The sequence below is a fragment of the Varroa jacobsoni genome, unplaced genomic scaffold, assembly GCF_002532875.2.
Source record: "Varroa jacobsoni isolate VJ856 unplaced genomic scaffold, vjacob_1.0 scaffold_90, whole genome shotgun sequence".
NCBI lineage: Eukaryota > Metazoa > Arthropoda > Arachnida > Mesostigmata > Varroidae > Varroa > Varroa jacobsoni.
This window is the reverse complement of record NW_019212992.1, coordinates 115,436-134,126: the sequence shown is the minus strand read 5'-3', so window position 1 is coordinate 134,126 and position 18,691 is coordinate 115,436. Positions and strand designations below refer to the sequence as shown.

Here is an 18,691-nt window from a genome sequence, read left to right as displayed (position 1 = left end):
TTTCGGTGAGCAAGACGGAGGGGTCGTGCAAGAATAACCAGTGGCTATAATGACAATTTTCTATCTTCATTTTTTGACATAATTTCCAAGGTGCTTTGAATAAATTAGAATTTCCTATGCTCTGTTTTCGGGACCGCATTTAAACAACCTGTATTCAGAATCCACACACAGCCCCATTGGTTATCCTTATAATATTACTTGGTTAATCCGCAACTAACGTTGAGCAACGTAGGTACGTACAGTTACGTTAAATATTGCTCAGATATTAGGTTCCATTAAAAACGGCGGACTTCGTGCCGATAGCGGGCTAAGAATCGTAGAAACACTAGCGTTCAAAGTGGCCAAAAGATCCAAAACAATGTCCAAAGGATTTTAGAAAGGATAAGTATTAGAGCTTATCTGGACGACTAAACTTTCAAGTACTTTCTCGAAAAGAATTGGTAGCCTCTGTATCATAGATGCAAGATAATGGCTTTTTACATCTTTTGAGCAATTTCGAACCCTTTAACCCAAGGCCCTGGTGAGGATCTTGCGCTTTGTTTTATAGAAATCTTATGGACGCCGCACGAAAACTTGTAACAACGTAGGCTGTCGGTTTCACAAAAAAAAAAAATTATCATAGCTCTCCTCCCCGCCATGAAAAATTTGCTGTGACAACCGAGCCAAAAAGGTGCTTGAATTTATACGAGACACCCCATGGTTCAAGTTTCATCATTATATTTGCTACATTCAATAGCACGTAAGGCCACGGCCCTCGTTCAAACAGACTGAAAAATATCATCGTTGTCAGAACAAACAAATTTCCGCTTGTACGAATAATTTGACTCTACGCGAAAAAAAAAGGCTCAATTTTATCCGTATACGGCGAGTGGTAAGATCATTTAAATAATACAGAACGGATGATTGACATTGAACCTATAATACATGTCCTATATTAAGAAGCATCGATGTGCTTAAATGGTTACGCGCACGTTATATATGGTTTACGTGTGTTAACCATTCAATGCTCAGCACGTTAATGCGATTCTATATATATATATATATCCGAGAGATATGAAATGTCTGCAAGCGTAATTAGGCTATGATTGCCCCAGGCGTTGCCAAGATCCTGATGGCAATTATCATCATTAATTCTTGAGAAAGCTTTATAATCGTGAGCATATTGGTGAAGACTATCGGTCAATAACGTAGTACTACTAACCGGCAATCTAAAAAGACTGCTTCTTAACGAACACTTCATCATATCATATTAGGACATTAAAATAGCTGCTGTCCAGGAATTAATTGAACAATGAGAAGATTAAAAGGTCTAGATTTCAAAAAGCGCAGTAATAAATTTGACACCCATTTTCTGTATACTAGACAATTGACTTTGCATGAATATAATTATACTTTTGACAGATGTGGGTGTTTTTTTTTGAAAACTTATCCAATATACTGTGGCAATTGAACCATATAGTTATGTTTACACGATCAGATACGACGATATCTGAGAAATCACGCAGATCAGCATATTTCAGTTATACTAGAAGATTGTTTGTCAATGTTACGTTGCAGATTTGATATGATGAACTAAATCTGCAATAATCTAGAATTTTATTTAAAAATATTCTTAGAAACGAACATTATTTTATCAAGTATGATTTCCACTCCCGATTATGTTATCCTTCAGCCCCTACAATCGTTTACTCCCCGTCGTCTTAGTTAGTTGGTCAGGACTAGTCATCCTGAATTTTAACAATTTTTCAAGCTAAAGGGCAAAGGCTAAGGAAAAGTTAATACGGTCTATATCGGCAGAATCTACCAAAATTAGAACTTATTCGTAATTAAACAGGTATTATATATTACATTGTTTTCACAGGTGTGTATTTGCGTATCCGTGTACGTTTCAGAACAGCTACAACAATTATTACGTTCCCTTAAGGGCAAAACATATGCATCTATCGTAATTTCAATGAATAGAATGTTTATTTAGATTTATGCTGTTGAAGCGTTTCAATTAGCAGATGTCTAAAGTTATTTGATAATTTCTTAGTTATTGCCATTGAAGCTCTTCAAACAGCTGAGCGATTTGATAGCTGACCGCGCTTCTATGAGTTTAATACTATAGGCTTTTCTGAAGTGTACCTCTGGGACGCACCAGGAGACCGAACCAGCCCAGCTACTACGCGGCAGGACGTGGCGAGCCTATCACCCGTATATCGGCCAGTGTAATCAGAAACGTCTGCCCTACAAGGTAATTGGCTAACCATCCTATGATTCGTTGTTAAAGATTTCATCTTTTAAAATGCATCAGTTTAATATCCACCTAATTTTAGGCCCATGTCAAAGCCGTCGCCGTTTTTGATGGGGCATTTATCTGAAAATTTATATATGTATATTTATAAAGTAAAACTGTTGTTGTAATAGGCTGAGAAGCTGTTTCTGAGAATGTAAATATCGCCTTCTCGAGCATCGCTATGCTACATATCAAAATCTGAGTAGATAAGTTTGTGAAATAAAGGTTGTGTGAAAATAACGGAAGCATTTATGGCATGCAAAATTCATACATAAGTTGCATTCTTACACCTAACTTCTACAAATATATTGAGCACTAAAGAGAACAGTGTTACTTTTAGAAAAAGATGTATAAACAATGTATGGCTTACACTTAAATTAGGATGAACGAGCAAAGCCAGTTTTTTCTACAACAAAGCCCGCAAACTTGTCATGGCAACAAAGTGTTTGTTGTTTTCGGGACTCAAACAAAGATCAGTTAATGTCGGAACTCTACTGAGAATCTAAATGTTTTAAATAATGATTGTGTATTACTGCACATGTGGCTGCAGAAGAAGCCAAACCAGCTCTTAACGCAGCACCATGATAAAGATCCGAAGAAAAAACAGTGCGGACTCCTCCAGAGTTAATCGATGTTAATCGACGGATTAAATGATGAAATTTGGTGTTAGTGAGCGTACGATGTTACGGATGAAGACCTCATGTATACTTCACATGTCGTAAAAATCAGACAAATGCTCTCAAGAAAGGCAAAAGGTTTGATTGCGTGTTGTTTATTATCCAATTTTCACAAAAATGAAGGAAGAAATTGCTTTCGATTATTCTTTGACGAAAACTTTTTTTTATCGTCGATGCTTTCGGTTATGATTCAGAGAATGTATCTACTATGGGGAAAACAAATTTTGAAAGCTTAGCGTTTACATTCTGGGTGCCATATCCAGTGAAGAAGACTTCATGCCTTCACAGGTCTTGCAAAAAGGCCAAGGCACCACTAAACAATGTTGCCTGTATGTCTTACAAACTGATGTGTAGTCGTGGATAATTTATATGGATACAAGTGCCTAACGAAAAACTAGAAATCTTCCGACAACGTGGCGCACCGGCTTAAATTAGTAGTGCAGGGTTGACTGGACTTCTGGATCATACAGATGTGTACTAAACAATCTAGATTTCAACCCATCGGAGTACAATGTATGTATTACTGAACGAGAGTCGAACGGGTTTCGACATGTCAGCGTTGACCCGTACTATCAGGACAACATCTACAGAATAGAAACAGGAACATCTGATGAGATTAAGAACGGCTAAGGACGGACCTAAATTGAAGTTCTAATCGCGGCAGTCGTGGCTATAGTGAATAAATATTACCGTCAGGAGTGAAAACTTAGTTGAAACTATTCTTTTTATCTAGATATAGTCTCAGGTAGAGAGTACAAGAAAGGTTCAAAATTAGCTTCTGTATCTTGTATATATCTTCAACAAGTGGTCGAAATGCATTTCGTTGAAACATCGTTCGTAGAGTTAACCGACTAATTGAGTTCGTTACTATTGGGCAGTGAGCGGACAACATGCACTGACAGGATACTAGCGCTAAATGAAATAAACTTAGCATTGTCCTTATATCATTGCTAGATTATTACGCAGTTAGAATTAGGAGAATAGTACGGGGAGCGGCTGTTATCGTGAGCATGATAAACTTGCCTACTGCTGGTTTTTGTCCTGTTTGTTAATTGTTTGATGTCATCGTGTTTTTGCAAGAATACCTTGAGAGTCTTGTTGAGCGCTACGGCGATTCGTAAATAAAGAACCATGATGATGGATATGGGTGCGACGAAGAACACGAACGTTGAGCATAGCAGGAGAAACTCCCAGGAATTGTCAGGCTGATTAAATGGGAAGCCACACCACGCGGACGCTCGAATTGGCTCACCGGTCCTGCGTTGACGGTCACATAGAAAAGCAAACAGAGCAAAAACATAGGGCAGTCACTTATAGCGAATACAATATCGGAGATATGGAAGCTAGCTGGGTTTTCCTAACCATTGCCTTTATTAGATTTACTTTGTTATGCAATACATATGATAACTGTTTAATGCTATGATCGGTAAGAAAGATTGAAACTCACACTCTAAAGCAGATACACGATATCGTAATTGTTTCGGTAGTTGTTGAGACTTCTATTAGTATTTGCATCCAAAACTTTAGAAATGTATTTTTATACTATTGTTTAATGCGTACATGGCCGTTCAGTGACTAAGAACTAGTCCTGGACAAAGTCATAATTACTGCCAATACAAACTGTTTTCTCATACGTATACAAAAAAAAAAAAAAAAAAAAAAAAAACGGTAACACAAACATGAATAGGCGTGCAACAATGACTGATTATTATTTATTCACTGATCTGCGTTCTAGTAAGTTCGCCTCACAATAGGGTTGCCGATTTCGTAAACTTCGTCCTTTTTCTTGGAATTTGTGATGTGAGCTTTACGTGAGTGGGCACAGTGCGTGCGTCTGCGCTATGAGACGAAATATTTTACGGCGGGTGCCACGAACCACACTTAAGTATATGGCCTGATTTTTTTTTAGATCCAAGGGAAAGATGTGCTTACAAGCGATGCTAATGGACGTCAAAGATCGCCGAAACACAAAGAAGATGAGTTTCACTCTTCTCTATCAGAGAGACTGTAAAAATTCGTTATGGATAATCTAGCTGAAGTGAATGTTTTCCCCCTGAATGAGTCACGATTCCTCGGGTTACATAGCCGACTTCACTGCAAGCAAAAGTTATGTGTTAAACTGATCCAGACTTAAAAAATATTCTATAAAAATAACATTGCGTGTTATTTTAGATAATGCTCTACCTCGCAAGAGCTAAATGCACATCTTTAAGAAACCAATATTCATCCTTCTGACAGGATAAGTCTAATCCTGTCCTGCCAGAACACACCCGTGCAAGTTCTTAATTAGGACCACCGTTAAATGTATTATATTTTCTTGTCCTGCAATTTTGCCTATTTACGTTGTGAAATACGTGATGGTGGTAATTTTACCATGCAACTGCACGGAAGGTTTCACCACCATGTAGGAAAATGTACCATCAGCCCGCAAAGGCCTAAGGCAAGACCCTAGAGCATAATTCGGTTCCCTTTTGTTAAAAAGGAAAAATGTTAGCATCTAAAAAGCATTTGATGCCAACCTATATAACCAGATTTTCGTTTTCTTTTTCCACATAAAAGGCACTTGACAGCCGAAAATCACGTTAAGGAAGTATCGAGTATGCACTTAGCGCCACTCTAAACGACTAAAGTTCCAGGTTGAATCTAACAGAGCGCTCATAAAAACCGACAATGGTAGTATATTTAATAAGCAAGTAGTTCACACTCACCCTTTCTCTATACCTCGACCCAATGGAAGCATCGTATTAGCCGCTGACACGGGCTTTTCTTATTTAAGTATATCGTATACAGACGTCCTACGTTTGGCGGGCCAGCTATCATTTAAACTGGTAGATTTAGAAAAAAAAATGTTTTTTTTATTTATTTTTAGATTTAGGTTAGGAAAAAATTCTATGCAATAGATAGAATTAATGATAGATATCTTGTTTACATGTTTACTTTTAGCTCTCTGCGTTCCGGCTCAAACACAGCATTCGCAGCAGTCCACAAGTAGCCTGGTCATCAAATTGACATAAATAGAATTTGGTTTTTCAGAGGAAACATATTCAGCTCGATCCCTTCAGAACCATCTGTTGATTAGGTGATATCGTTATGACAAATTATGTGACCCCAGCTTTCGGTTATGATTCATTTATGGCAGTTCAGTGCCGAAGTTACGTTTCTTCGACAGTCAGTTCATTAATAACAAAAAAGACATCTCATTCGATGCAGCTGGATGCTCTACAGCACACGCCGACAATCGGGCTACAGTTATTTCAATCAAGAATTACCCTGGTAGCATATCTTAGCAATTAAGAGCACCAGCTTATTAGGGGCTCTCGCTTGATATGTCATACCGTAGTCACGTTCTCTTATTCCGTATTTAGCCCCACATACTGTCAGCATAGAGATAACATTGAACGTGCTCACGTATTGCGCGGGCCTTAAGTTCAGACCATTCTGCCTAGCTAGTTCTGTAAAATACATTTTCTAATAGCCAAGAAAGCGAAGTTAGTTATGATAGAACTGTCAGAAAGGAAAAATAGGCCGAAAAATTTAAACAACACGTAACCGTTTCGCATATTTGTCTATATATTACATTTTTAGCTATGAAAAACCTTTCGTCCCCGGTGTATTCTATAGGTAATCAGTCAACGTCGGAAGTAGCAACGCACGATCCATGTCCGTCGTTAGAAGGCAATACGACGATGTACTCTATGGACGCGTGTGCGCCCCTCTGTACGCAATCCAGCACGCGGAAAAGTGTTCAAAACGTTTGCATTATTGCTCGAGCTGCATTACCTTCGAAAATTATCTTAGAAAAAAACCAATGATGTGACATATTGAGAGTACTACTAGCCGCAAAAAGAGTCGCTGCGTAGCTTGAGCGTAGGCGACCCTTCGAACTACCGGATATTCACAGAAACAAACGTAAGGATGCGTTTTTGACGTCATGAAAATGCTGCGTAACCTACGTAATCAACGACGTCAAAAGCGATCGTTGACACAGGCGACTGTGGCGATCAGATTCGGACGAGAGCGGGAGTTGTGAGAAGAACGCGTACCGATTAATTGCCGCTGATGTTAGCAGAGCCCGTCGAAAGACTGCCTTGTGAAACCGTCATAAATTTATAAAATGACATTAGCACGCAAATACATATTGGCTAATGGTATTCGTTTCACAGTGTTGCATTAGGTAAGTTTCAGTACATCTCTATGTTGCCAGTTGCGACGTATGAGTCGACTTTACGCCTTAAATAATTAAAGATCGGCTGCCGGTCGCATGCTTAGAAATAGCCACGCCTTCAAGGTCCAGATTAAACTAAGTGATCCTTCAAAGGTGTAATTCTTTCAGGAATTTATTGGCTGAAGAAAAATGGATTAGTCTAGCTAGAATTTAAATAACAAACACACAGTGAGGAAGTACTTTCGTTATCGAACCCATTGAAGTGGTGCTTACTATTAAAAAAAAAAACTAACCTTAGCGGGTTTTGTTTGCTGTATGAGCAGCCGACAGATTCTTCAACTTATCAAATGCCAACGGCAGGTACTCATTTAAAAAATTGTTTCTTCACTGTTTGCCTATTTCTTTGGACAGTTTGTCTCCTAAGTCGTATTGTACGAATCCGAACACTTATAACTCAGTTGAGCAAGATCCGATCTATGAGACAAAATTAAAGAGCTCGGGATCCGTCAGAACGTTTCGGATAATCAAGGCACATATCATAGCTTTTGTCTTGAGAACTTTTGTATCGTCAATTTATTGAGCAAGTTCAGAGACGCGTTCAGTTGTGTGGCCCTCTGCATCTATCATTTCGCTATATTTTCGAAGCTTAATGCAGAGCGCCCCTTCAGCTGTACGTACTTCAACGTACCTTCAGAGCTGTTTATGATAAACCTTAACGACGATTTAACTGTCCTCTCTTACATTAAAGTTGTTGAATGTAATTACTTTCTCGTCCTCGATACCGGCCTTACGTCGAAATGACTTTCGAAATGATGTTTTAAAACTGAGCAATGAGATGCACATTAGTAAGGAGCTAGAAATGGCGTCTTCATTGAGCTAATATGGGAGCCGCTTTACTGTCTTCATTATACTGTCCAGCGCATACAGAAGATTCTCCGCAGTGATATGACCACCTTCTAAAGGCGCAGAAGGCCTTTGAGGCGACTGAAGTTGAATTTTTACGCAGTCTACGGGTTTTCATTCTCTGTCGTGCGATTTTTTAATAAAGCAGGGAGCTTCGGCTTCAACGTGCTGCAATCGATTTTGATAAACACCCTCAGATATCGTCAACCAGGCTTCGATATTTTTCGCAGTCTTCGTCGTATCAGCTACTTATTTTCCAGCGAAGAGGTTGCCTCGAGTGCAGTAGCGAAAATTGGACAACTTTTTAGTTGCACGGTTTTGGTAGCGCAGAAATCTGCTACAAACTAACTAGGGCAAAATAAGAAAAAAATTAGATCCATTTCAAAATCTAAGGCAAAACGTATCTTGCAATAAAACCCCATTACTGCTTAAAAATAAAACTGAAAGACTCCATCTACATAAGCCATTTTAGGGAGCAAAGAGAAATAGGAACAGAAAAACAATAGTGGTTATAGAAATAATACCAGAATGACATAAGGAGATAAGTGCTCTGCAATGGGAATAGCATGCTGTACAAGACATTTCTGAAACAAAAGCTGCTAATCAGTGATACAGATGTAGGTAGTATTTGTATTATCTCTATATTGCAGACGGTCTTTACCATCAGGTCTCAGCTCATATACTCCTCGTTCAGAGATAAAGCGCTTTCGCGTTGTTAGCTTTAGGAATAACCCAGGTGCTCATTGTTGGTATTCTGTAAACATATGAGTCCTATATCGATGTAAGATATGCACAAAAAAACAATTATTCGGTCATATATGTATGGGTGCAACATATGTCCTTCGCATATGGATACATACGCCCCAGTATCTGTGGGTAGTGTTCAAATCAGATATCAAAATTCAAGTCTGAAATAATATAACAAATAAATTCTTTTATAACTCACTGTTGGAGCTACGATATAGTAGTATATAACCTTTTCGAATACTCCGTAAAGAGCTTGCTTTTCTAGTAACAATGATTGTTACTATTGTTATTATCAATATTAGAATTAAGAAACAACGGTAAGTTTCTCTGAAAGCACTTCTTCAAATAGGAACATCAGAGATCACGTTTTTACCTAAGAAAAACAAATTCATCCATCATGTACAAACAGTATGAAGGTAAAAACAGAAGAAAACATTAAAGACGTTATTAATTAAGCTTCGGTCTAAGAAAGAATAATAATAACAATTTGTCATTATTATTATTATAAAATGTTTGCATTTTGAAATAAGACGGCCACGTGCATCTCAGGAAGTATCGCTTTACAGATACAGTGATGACATAATTAACGCTTTGATAAAAGTGGGTATATTTTGAATCTGGCTGCAACGCTCTGAAGACTTTATAAATGTGAGCGAATACTTCCTCGTGAACTTCAGCGTGTAATTGTCGAACATATTTCCCGTTCTAAAAGGGTCAGTACACGAATCATAGCTATGTGAAAAGAGCAACTGGCCCTGGGTTATGACTCGGAGTCAACATTGATATACTCTGTATTTTAAGAAATTATAATAAATCTGAAATCTATTCAATGCACGAAGGCACGACAAATCTAGTGGACTAGATATAATGAACGATTATTAAGTTACTAGCGAAGGTTTAATTGATAATGAGTTAATATATAGAACTTACGAAAAAAGAAGTGCTTCCTACATTTAAATGTTGAGCGCTTAGGGAGCAACAAGTGGATTAGTATCAACAGGCGTCGCCATCTAGAAAAGTCTCATGAAAAGGTACCCAAAGACATCGAAACGTTCGTATACAACTTGGTGGTAGTTCAGAATTTAAGAACTGCCAAAAATAACCGTATCTACAAACAGTTATTTCTGTCTGTGTTTCTTTCATGCAATAACTTAGATAGTCAAAACTCAATTTTCGATCTTCGTAACTTCATTTTGCGGTACTACTAGTATAGTGGATGCACTATATTGCTGTAAGTATTAGGCCTTCAGTAGCGAACGTTAATCTCATAGTTCAAGATAACACTATAGGTGTACGATATTTTACAATATTCTCTTTGTGTTTGAAATACACCTGTATTTTTTTTTCAAATTCGAGGCCAACAGTCAACAAACGGTTGTCAAATGTTGCGTCACTTGGCGTGAAGCAGATTAGTTGTGGTAGACCATGGGAAGCCAGAAATTTTTCAATGATTTACAGATATAAGTTCGATTTAGAAACGAGAACGACGGACAGTTCGACGTATAAACTATACATTCGTTGAGGGTTTTACTACTAAGTACACCTAGTATTGGATTAAACAATGCTAGATAGAAAAATGAAAACTTAACAGTTAGTTTTGAAGATGGATAACGGAAAGTAGAAATCACAAAGCACTAGCTTTCATGCTTGGTGTATGTCAACAAAAACACCGTACTTGTTTACCCCAGTTAAATTAATAAAATTAAGAAAAGGTCAAATGGGCACTGTATGATTTGATCGAGGATCGAAAACAGATACGTATAGACGTTTTGCTTTCACGTTACAACGGTGAGCCGCTCTTACATTAAACTGCAAATTGTGATAAAAAAAAAATGTATAGATCTATAAGGGTTCCAGGAATATCATACGGATGGATGCAAATTAACTGGCGGGACATAATCCTCAAGCAAATGTACAGCTGCGAAAGCCTATAGTGTCTGTTTGAGGCTCTACTGTATATGCAATCCGGCTTCATCGGTCCTGGTTTGGCAGTAAGTCATAGATAATAATAGTGTATACTTCGACTGAAAATAAAAATATGTGAACTGTGAAAACTTCGAATTTTCTATATATATTTTTTAGTTTAAGTTATATTAAACGACCTAATATATTAATTAGACCTAATATAAATAATACATAGAAATTATAAGAAAAAGAAAAATGCCCCCCTGTGGAAATTTCTAGGGAAAATCGATCTCCAGTAAAATCGTCTCAGTTGCTCTGTATTCTATTGCCTGCACCGCCAACTGCTTTCTGGTAGCCGTTAGTTAGTAGTCGTTAGTTCCGCGCAGATTACGTAGGTTTCACAAAAATGTCCATTTAACACCCAGCTTTAAATGCTAAACTAGGACATCAAGCCATCACGAATGACAATCCCCCAAATCGTATATATATTATGTTGTTGGAAAGTTATCTATAATAAGGTTTTTGAAGTCTCGGTCTTAAATATGGCGAAAATTGCGCGATACATATTGCGTTCAAGTCAGAGAAAAACGTCCTGAGACCCACAATCCGTCTTGTCTGCCCACTGGACGTGTATCATTCGATGTCGTACGTACTCGTATGTTAGATAGTTAACTTGCATGAAGAACGTGTATGGAGAAGCGGCGAGAATTGAAAGGATCCAGATGACGATAATATTCCAGACGGCACGTGTAATTTTCGATTTTGTTGGCTGACGCATTGGATGACATATTGCCATGTACCTGTTGTACGGAACAGAAAAACAGATTACTTTCTTAAGTTTGTATCTATAGCTGAATTTTAAACTCCGTGCCTTTATCCAACTAAATGAATATCAATCACGTATGTTATATAACCTTAACAAGACAATGATACACCACACTATCAAGAAGTTAATATTAAATATTAGCAATTTTATTTCAGTATCAGGATGTGCTTCAAGCTATTTTGGTGTTGGGTTATAATTCGTAGATCGATTGAAATTGACGCACCTTGTGTTATCGCATGTTCTTTTTTTTTCATTATGTTATACAGGTGCCCACTTACATCCTGCGACAAGTACAGCTAGCTGGTAAGTTACAATTAGCGAAGTTATATTTCGTAAACCTAGTAAAGTATGTGCTCAGTCATGCAGGTAATTCCTTAAGAAGCACTGTAGATTTCTCTCGATGGTCAAATGAGCGTTTTTGCTTGACCCTTGGCCCATTATAAAACATCGCAATTACCATCTAATAAGCGACTCGTTTCAGATCTGATTTGAAACACTTTAAGTAGGAACCTTACACAGCTATTTATATCCATAATTTTCTCTGTAGCCATTCATAATTACTGAAATCGTGCAGGATAGCTGAAAAAGGGTAACCAGACGGCCTGGTAGCCGTAGAGTGAAGCGTGTTAAGGTGAAGCTGCGAATAGCTTTTCTCATGAAAATGATTCCACGTTAAAATGAGACAGCACAATGTGTCTGGAAGTTAGAAGTCCGAACGGCCTAGGTCAGTTGCTAGGTTAGGTAGGCAGTTGTATAAAGGCTGCTTGCTAACGCGTCTCCTAGACGCTAAGAGTCAATCCAAAGCGTTCTAAGAATAAATTGCATCCGCTCGGCAATATTCTAAAAAAACGGCGCTTCACTTTATTCACTGTAATCTTTATCGAGAAATGGTACTGGAAAATTATAGATAAGGTGAAAACACATAGAACCTTACCGATGCAAACTGTGCGCAACGCTTAGTAGTAAAGCCACCGAAAAACACGTTTCGAGAGACAACCGAATTCGATTTCAAGTTAGCCCCTAATAAGGCATATAGCTATGTTGAACTACTCATACAATATGCTCGTATAGTATCCTAGTCCTTTTTATATGTAGCCTAAAAATTCAATACTAGTTAAGTACTTTACGTTTGGTAAAAAGAAAAAAAAAAAAAAAAAGAACAAGATTCATCCGAAAACGTAGGTCTCATTAAAATTTAGCCAGAAGTGTCTTAATCACTGTTAGGAACGTCTAAGGAAAAAGCAAGCTTATTATTCAGCTGACAAGTTCTGTTAAATTCAACAAATCTGTCCTAAGAATTACAAAGCAGGAAGTTAGGACTTCTGATTTTTTTATAATTTTACCGCTACAGGCAAAAATGGTATAAGTTACGAGTTATAAGCGCGAGTGAGTGGCTGTCGCCGAACGTCCAGGTACCTGTTATCACTGGTACTAAGCCGCAACGCAGACATAGCTTTAGGAATGTACACCATCGAAGACTCCGGCGATGATAGGTGATGATAACCAAACAGAGGTAATCCAATTTTCTATTTTGGATTTGTGCGGTCTTATCCTTTTAGCTGGGAGATTCTCTGTGGAAGGACGGTCTGTGGCTAGTTGATTGCTTAGCTCTATATCTGTAGTTTTTTTTTGTTGTTTCTACTGAGTAGTCCAGGCAAGGTACACGCGTTCAACGGCGATTCTGTGTATAGGTCGACGACGGTCTACCGAGGCGAAGTTCGGATATGCATCCGGATATGGAGCAGGATTATAAGAACAGAAAGACACGCTGGTCTACTCATTCATGTTAGTCAGTGCTCTACTGCATCCTTGTGACAGAGCTGATATAGCACGCCAGTGCTCGTGGAAGCTAATCTGAGCATGTAAACATAGTAAAGATCGAAGATTCAACGAAATATTCAAGTATGCGTACTCGTAAGCCTCCTTGCACCGGTGATCTTTTACCCTTTCTATGGCGTACACTTGGAATCATTGCTATATCGGGGCCAGATTATATATATATAATGCGTATAAATGGGTACCTTGTGTGTTCGAAACTTTTGTACGATTAGGCGACGTCGTCCAAATAATACAGTGGAATTTATAGACTTTACTTAAACACTTAGTACCATAGTTGAACGAGAACGGGGTGACATAACCAGAGGTTGCGATTAGGAGACTGGAAACGCTTGCGTTTACGAGGCCAAGGTCATAATCTGACATTTTTTTGTGCTCGTTTAAAAACAACTCGCCGCAGCAGTTGACAGCATCTAACTGTTAAACAAATTAATAATCTAACTGTTATTTCTACTGGCGATGCTTTCATTGGACCCTGGGATTGCTATTTTTCAAGAACACTAATAGTAAATTAGTGGCCCTAGTTGTCTATACAGATGTATGAGCTCCGTCGGGGTTTACATGTTAAATACGAGCCCTAAGTACATTCCACCGTTGCCTGTATGATAGGAACCATCAACTCAAATATACTCAGCTATATACATACATCTAGGATTTTATTCAGGTTCTATAAATATTTGTAGTATTAAGGCAGGGGTTTACAATGAATGAAGGTAAAAACTGCCGAGCGAGAATGCGAGAATTTATAAGTTAGTTTTGAACTTAGGTGTAAGGCAAAATATGACACAGAGTGTGGATGATTCTCTTTCTTGTATATAGCCATTATACTATGGTTCAATTTGAGTTTACGTAGAGAGAGAAAAAAAAAACTAAAAAATACAGTAAGAAAACACTGTCAGCATAAAAATGTCACGTGATAACCATTTATTATCCATAGCACTACTGAAAAAAATGAAATTATCCAGACAAAATTAATAGATATGCTAAGATATTGAATCACGAATGTTAGATGTAAGCATTACGTCTATATTATATGAATATTTAACGGCGTTTTATGGTGCCTGACTGACCGCTATGACGAAGATTAAGGATACACACACGTTTAGAAAAAGCTGAATGGATCCATTGCTAATTTTGCGAATTTCGATTAAACTCATCCGTAATAATTGTTCTTTCCCTGGGCGATAAATACGATACAAAGCCAGCACGTGGTTTGCCTCAGGCTCAGAGCTCAACCGCGTAACTAATACCTGATAGTTGGAATACTTTATTCAATACGTTTTTCATGCGGAGTTTAAATGGCGCTTACAGGACCCACAGATTCAATAACTAAAGCATAAGCTAGAATGTACACTGGTTTTTCTAATTTCTACTCGAAGAACTTACCCACATCTCCCTTATTTAAAATTCGAATCTCTCGTTCTTACTTAATTTATTTTTGTAATTGTAAGAATGATAAACATGCATTGAATCTATTGAAATGTTTTTGTTAAATGACCTCAAGAGAGAGACTGAGCTCTATGGCTAACTACCTTATGCAGCTAGCTTCGATAAAACAAAGAACACCTGCAAACTATTAGCTGGGTTTCTTAACTAGCCATTATGAAGCAACAAGTTATTTCTAAAAAACAGTTAATTTTTTGCCGATTTCGCCCAATCCAATGGGTCTTTCTGGCTTGCTCTAAGGAGTAGTTCCTCTCAAACACTAACAGCGTTTGTCTAGTATTGTCTCATACGCGCTAGTAATACATATATGCTAGTTACATATACAGAGCTGTTTGTACAAAAAAGAAGAAGACACTCAAAATGAGGTTCATTAATGTTATCAATGATTTAACCGCTGAAAATAATTTTTTTCACTGGCTCAGGCATGCTTTGAAGTTATGAAGGACAAATTTTTACCCTTAATAAGCTCTGATACCTAATACTTTTGATAGGAGCAGCCTATTTAAACAAGGCATACACTAGAAAAAAACAGGTCGTATCAGCTCCTTATGCCCTCGAAAGCACTCGGTGTGTAAGAACGGAACTGACCGTTTCTAGTTACGCGAGCGTATACTGCATAGTTTCTAGCTTAAGGAAATTATTCACGAGGCAAATCGCTTGTCTAGACAAATACGTAGTCTATACATATTAATCAAATTCTATCTGTAACTGCGCCATGTGGGATAGTTAGAACTTGGTATTAACCATGTTACCGCATCGGCAGACAAGCAGCTCGTTTTGATTTGAATTTGCAATGAGTTTTTTCGGAACAGGTACCGCAGTGCAAAAAATGCAGGTACCGCAATTTATTAGCTCTTCATTACGATATATATATACATATATATATATATATGTATATATATATATATATATATATATATATAACACGTATGCCATATGAACTCGTTCTAGCCAGCCACATATGGCACTTATTGAAGCTGGAGTAATCAGATGTTCTGCCCATAATTTGCCTGAAATTGAAAGATTTCGTCAAATTTCTTCCTTCAATCATAATACCATTATAAAGGTCAGCTGGCGAATCAAGCCTTGAAAAATCGCAAATACACTTCGTTTACGGGTTTCACCCCATCTACCAAGCAAGATAGTATCGTTTTAGCGACCTGATGTCTCTGTTCTACGACGCAGAACAGTTGACACTCTCTGACGAGTATAGGATCTCTAACAGGCAGGTGCGGCGGGTGAACTTCGCAGGTTGTCTCTTAAAGGAGTCGAGCTTGACACTCTATTAGCACGATGTGATCAGGTCCATCCATTCAAAAAATTACACATGTACACCCCGTACAGGCTGTAGATCCACCTCTTATCATACATAGCGAGGTATCGACATGAACCTGTGTTCATTAGGCACATTGATGTTGTACTAAGAACACGTAAAACAGCATAACGCTCTGTAAATCATAGTACAAGTTCTATATCAGTATGTAAATACAGGCAATCATGCAAGATGAATCCTAGATACCATTTTCTTTAAACCCTGAGATTTTCGTTTAGTTGTGGTCTCATAAAATCAGCATTCGTTCGACACACATATTTGCTCTTACCAGATTCACTTCAGCGTGTCGAACCGGTTGATTTCCCAATAAATAAAGAGGATGTTTTTATGTTAATTAATACACTGGAAGGATACGAATGTATCAGTGGCTTTGCGGAGATAGCCCAATGAAACTATTGCTTTTTGCCGGTTCTCAGGGGGACAGAAGATATATACAAAGGTGGCTTTGGAAATTGTTTCAAGATCTGCCTTGTTTTATCGAGAAGAACAGGTAAACGACTCGTGGGCTTCAGACGATTTAGTGTAGTGTGATATACTGTTAACCACTGAGCGAGCCGATTCTATTATTCAGAGATCATCTATCTTCAAGTATTGATTGAAGAAAACGTTCAAAGCCGTAAGCTAACTATCGAAACCTATGAGTCGCACAATTTCACTATGTATTATCTTCTTCTATTCAGACTTGTGCCGTTAACTTTTCAAGCATATGCCGCATACTCGTTCATTGATTCTGCTAAAAGGCGGCGCTCTAGTTTCAAGAGTATAGGTTTACGTCAGGCGGAAAGCAGGTTTCTACTATTTAAAACCTTAAGGGTTGCATAGATCGATATTCAATCTGCTAGTTACTCACGCACACATAAGCTGCACAGAATTTTGTTCGCGCACTTACCGTTTTATCGCTGTTTAAATCATACTAACCACAACGACCTTTATTAGGATAAGCCAAAGCGAAGAAATCTGCTGTTGCTGCTGCTGTTTCTGTGACGTCAACGAAAAACGTCGTCAGTCCTTTTGCATCTATCGTAGCCTTCGTCAATGCCGCTGTAGCATTACAGCCATTGTCACCAGCAATATTCTTTATTATTATTATATTGGCACATAGACACTACGCAGGCTAGAGCGGAATATCGATGAGTTATATTGTACTGTAGATGGGACACGGTAATCGCTTATCAGACCCAGTCCGCCTATCGCCATGCTCGGTCGTCATGCGTGTATTTTATTTTTCCATTTACTCTATCTGTTTCTGCGTCTCCTCGTCCCGGGTTTCGTAAGCTCCTCCTTCTAGGCCCATCCTGTCGCCTGCCTCCGAAACAGTGTGTCGTAACGCCGTGTCATGTGGGCCACAAAGACAGATACGCCTCATTCATTGGCAAACGAATCTCTTTACCTACATATCCTTTTGTCTCCGATAGAATGCCTCTGCCACTATTCATTTTTCACTTTTTAACGTTGTTACGTCGCCCGGTCACCTTTTTTAAACGAAAAAAGGTAGAACTCTTCGTTTCACATACACACTTATATATACATACATATATATATATATATATATATATATATATATATGGGTATATAAAGTGTAGCGTGTAAATCTAAGCTTTTTTGTTATACTTTGTTCGTATGAAATTCTGTAGCATGTGCTGAAAATTTCAGTATATATATACAATCTCTTAAATTGTTGAGAAATTTTTGTTCCACTCTATGTAAAACTACCTCGTTTGAAATAGCAATGGTTGATTACAGTATTGCACCCTTCTACCCCAGTGATACGCGTGTAGTCACTGGAAGCTTATAGTGGTTGCGTGACCGAATATTGAGACAATGAAAAGGCTAACACAAAAGACAAATGAATTCATCTAATGTTAATGAGTTGACCGTGCGATTAAACACTTCTGTTAGTGTTTCTTTTTTTTTTTTTTTTTTTTATAATTCCTAACTTTTAAGGTAAGTGCATAAATGAGTTCTTATCGACTACTGGAATATGTGTATTCTTCTTCGTATGATTATTTTTACTGTTATTATTATTATTTATATATGTATACGTGTCGGCAGTACGAAGATTTTCATTTGTGATATGCTTGCCGTCTTGTTAGAGATCCGCGTGAACTAACTTGTGTTTTCAATGTAGTAATAATTACATACATGTTTATGCTATATATATAAAGAAATCTTTCTTTCAACCCATCTACCCCGCAGGCTAGGATTTCTATTGCGAAATAGTGACCAGCGTTCGAATAGCCTTCAGATGTTGGCAAAATATAGTAACAAGCAAATGCTTACGTAAAAGCCGTCTCAACTGTACCCTTCAGGCTAAAATATGGTGGGGACGGCTGGTGCAGTTGGTTAAGGTAGATCTCTTTGAGTGCGTTACTATACTGAGTAATGAGCATGTGGCCATCGCTGGTTCTTTCCAACAAAGTTAGCAAATGATAACCATGTCGTTCTATACGCCCGTTGGACAAAGGCCCAGATAAATCTGGCAGATCTATCTCGGCTGGACCTTTTAATAAAGGCAATCTGCTAATGTTATACCGAAGAGATAATTTTGAATACTTGTTCGCGCAATAAGAATGAC

General features: G+C 38.0%; 1 protein-coding gene across 9 annotated transcripts in view; it reads right to left on the bottom strand.

Moving 5' to 3' along the window:
* LOC111264007 (pyrokinin-1 receptor) overlaps window positions 1-18,691 on the bottom strand; it is a 117,401-nt gene that overhangs the window by 7,144 nt on the left and 91,566 nt on the right. For all 9 annotated transcript variants that reach the window (XM_086969887.1, XM_022839597.1, XM_022839585.2 and 6 more), the window contains 2 exons: window positions 11,329-11,475; window positions 4,041-4,212 (listed from right to left, as the gene is read on the bottom strand). In XM_086969887.1, coding sequence (XP_086826013.1) covers window positions 4,041-4,212; window positions 11,329-11,475 — 319 coding nt within the window. The remainder of the gene's footprint in view (window positions 1-4,040; window positions 4,213-11,328; window positions 11,476-18,691) is intronic.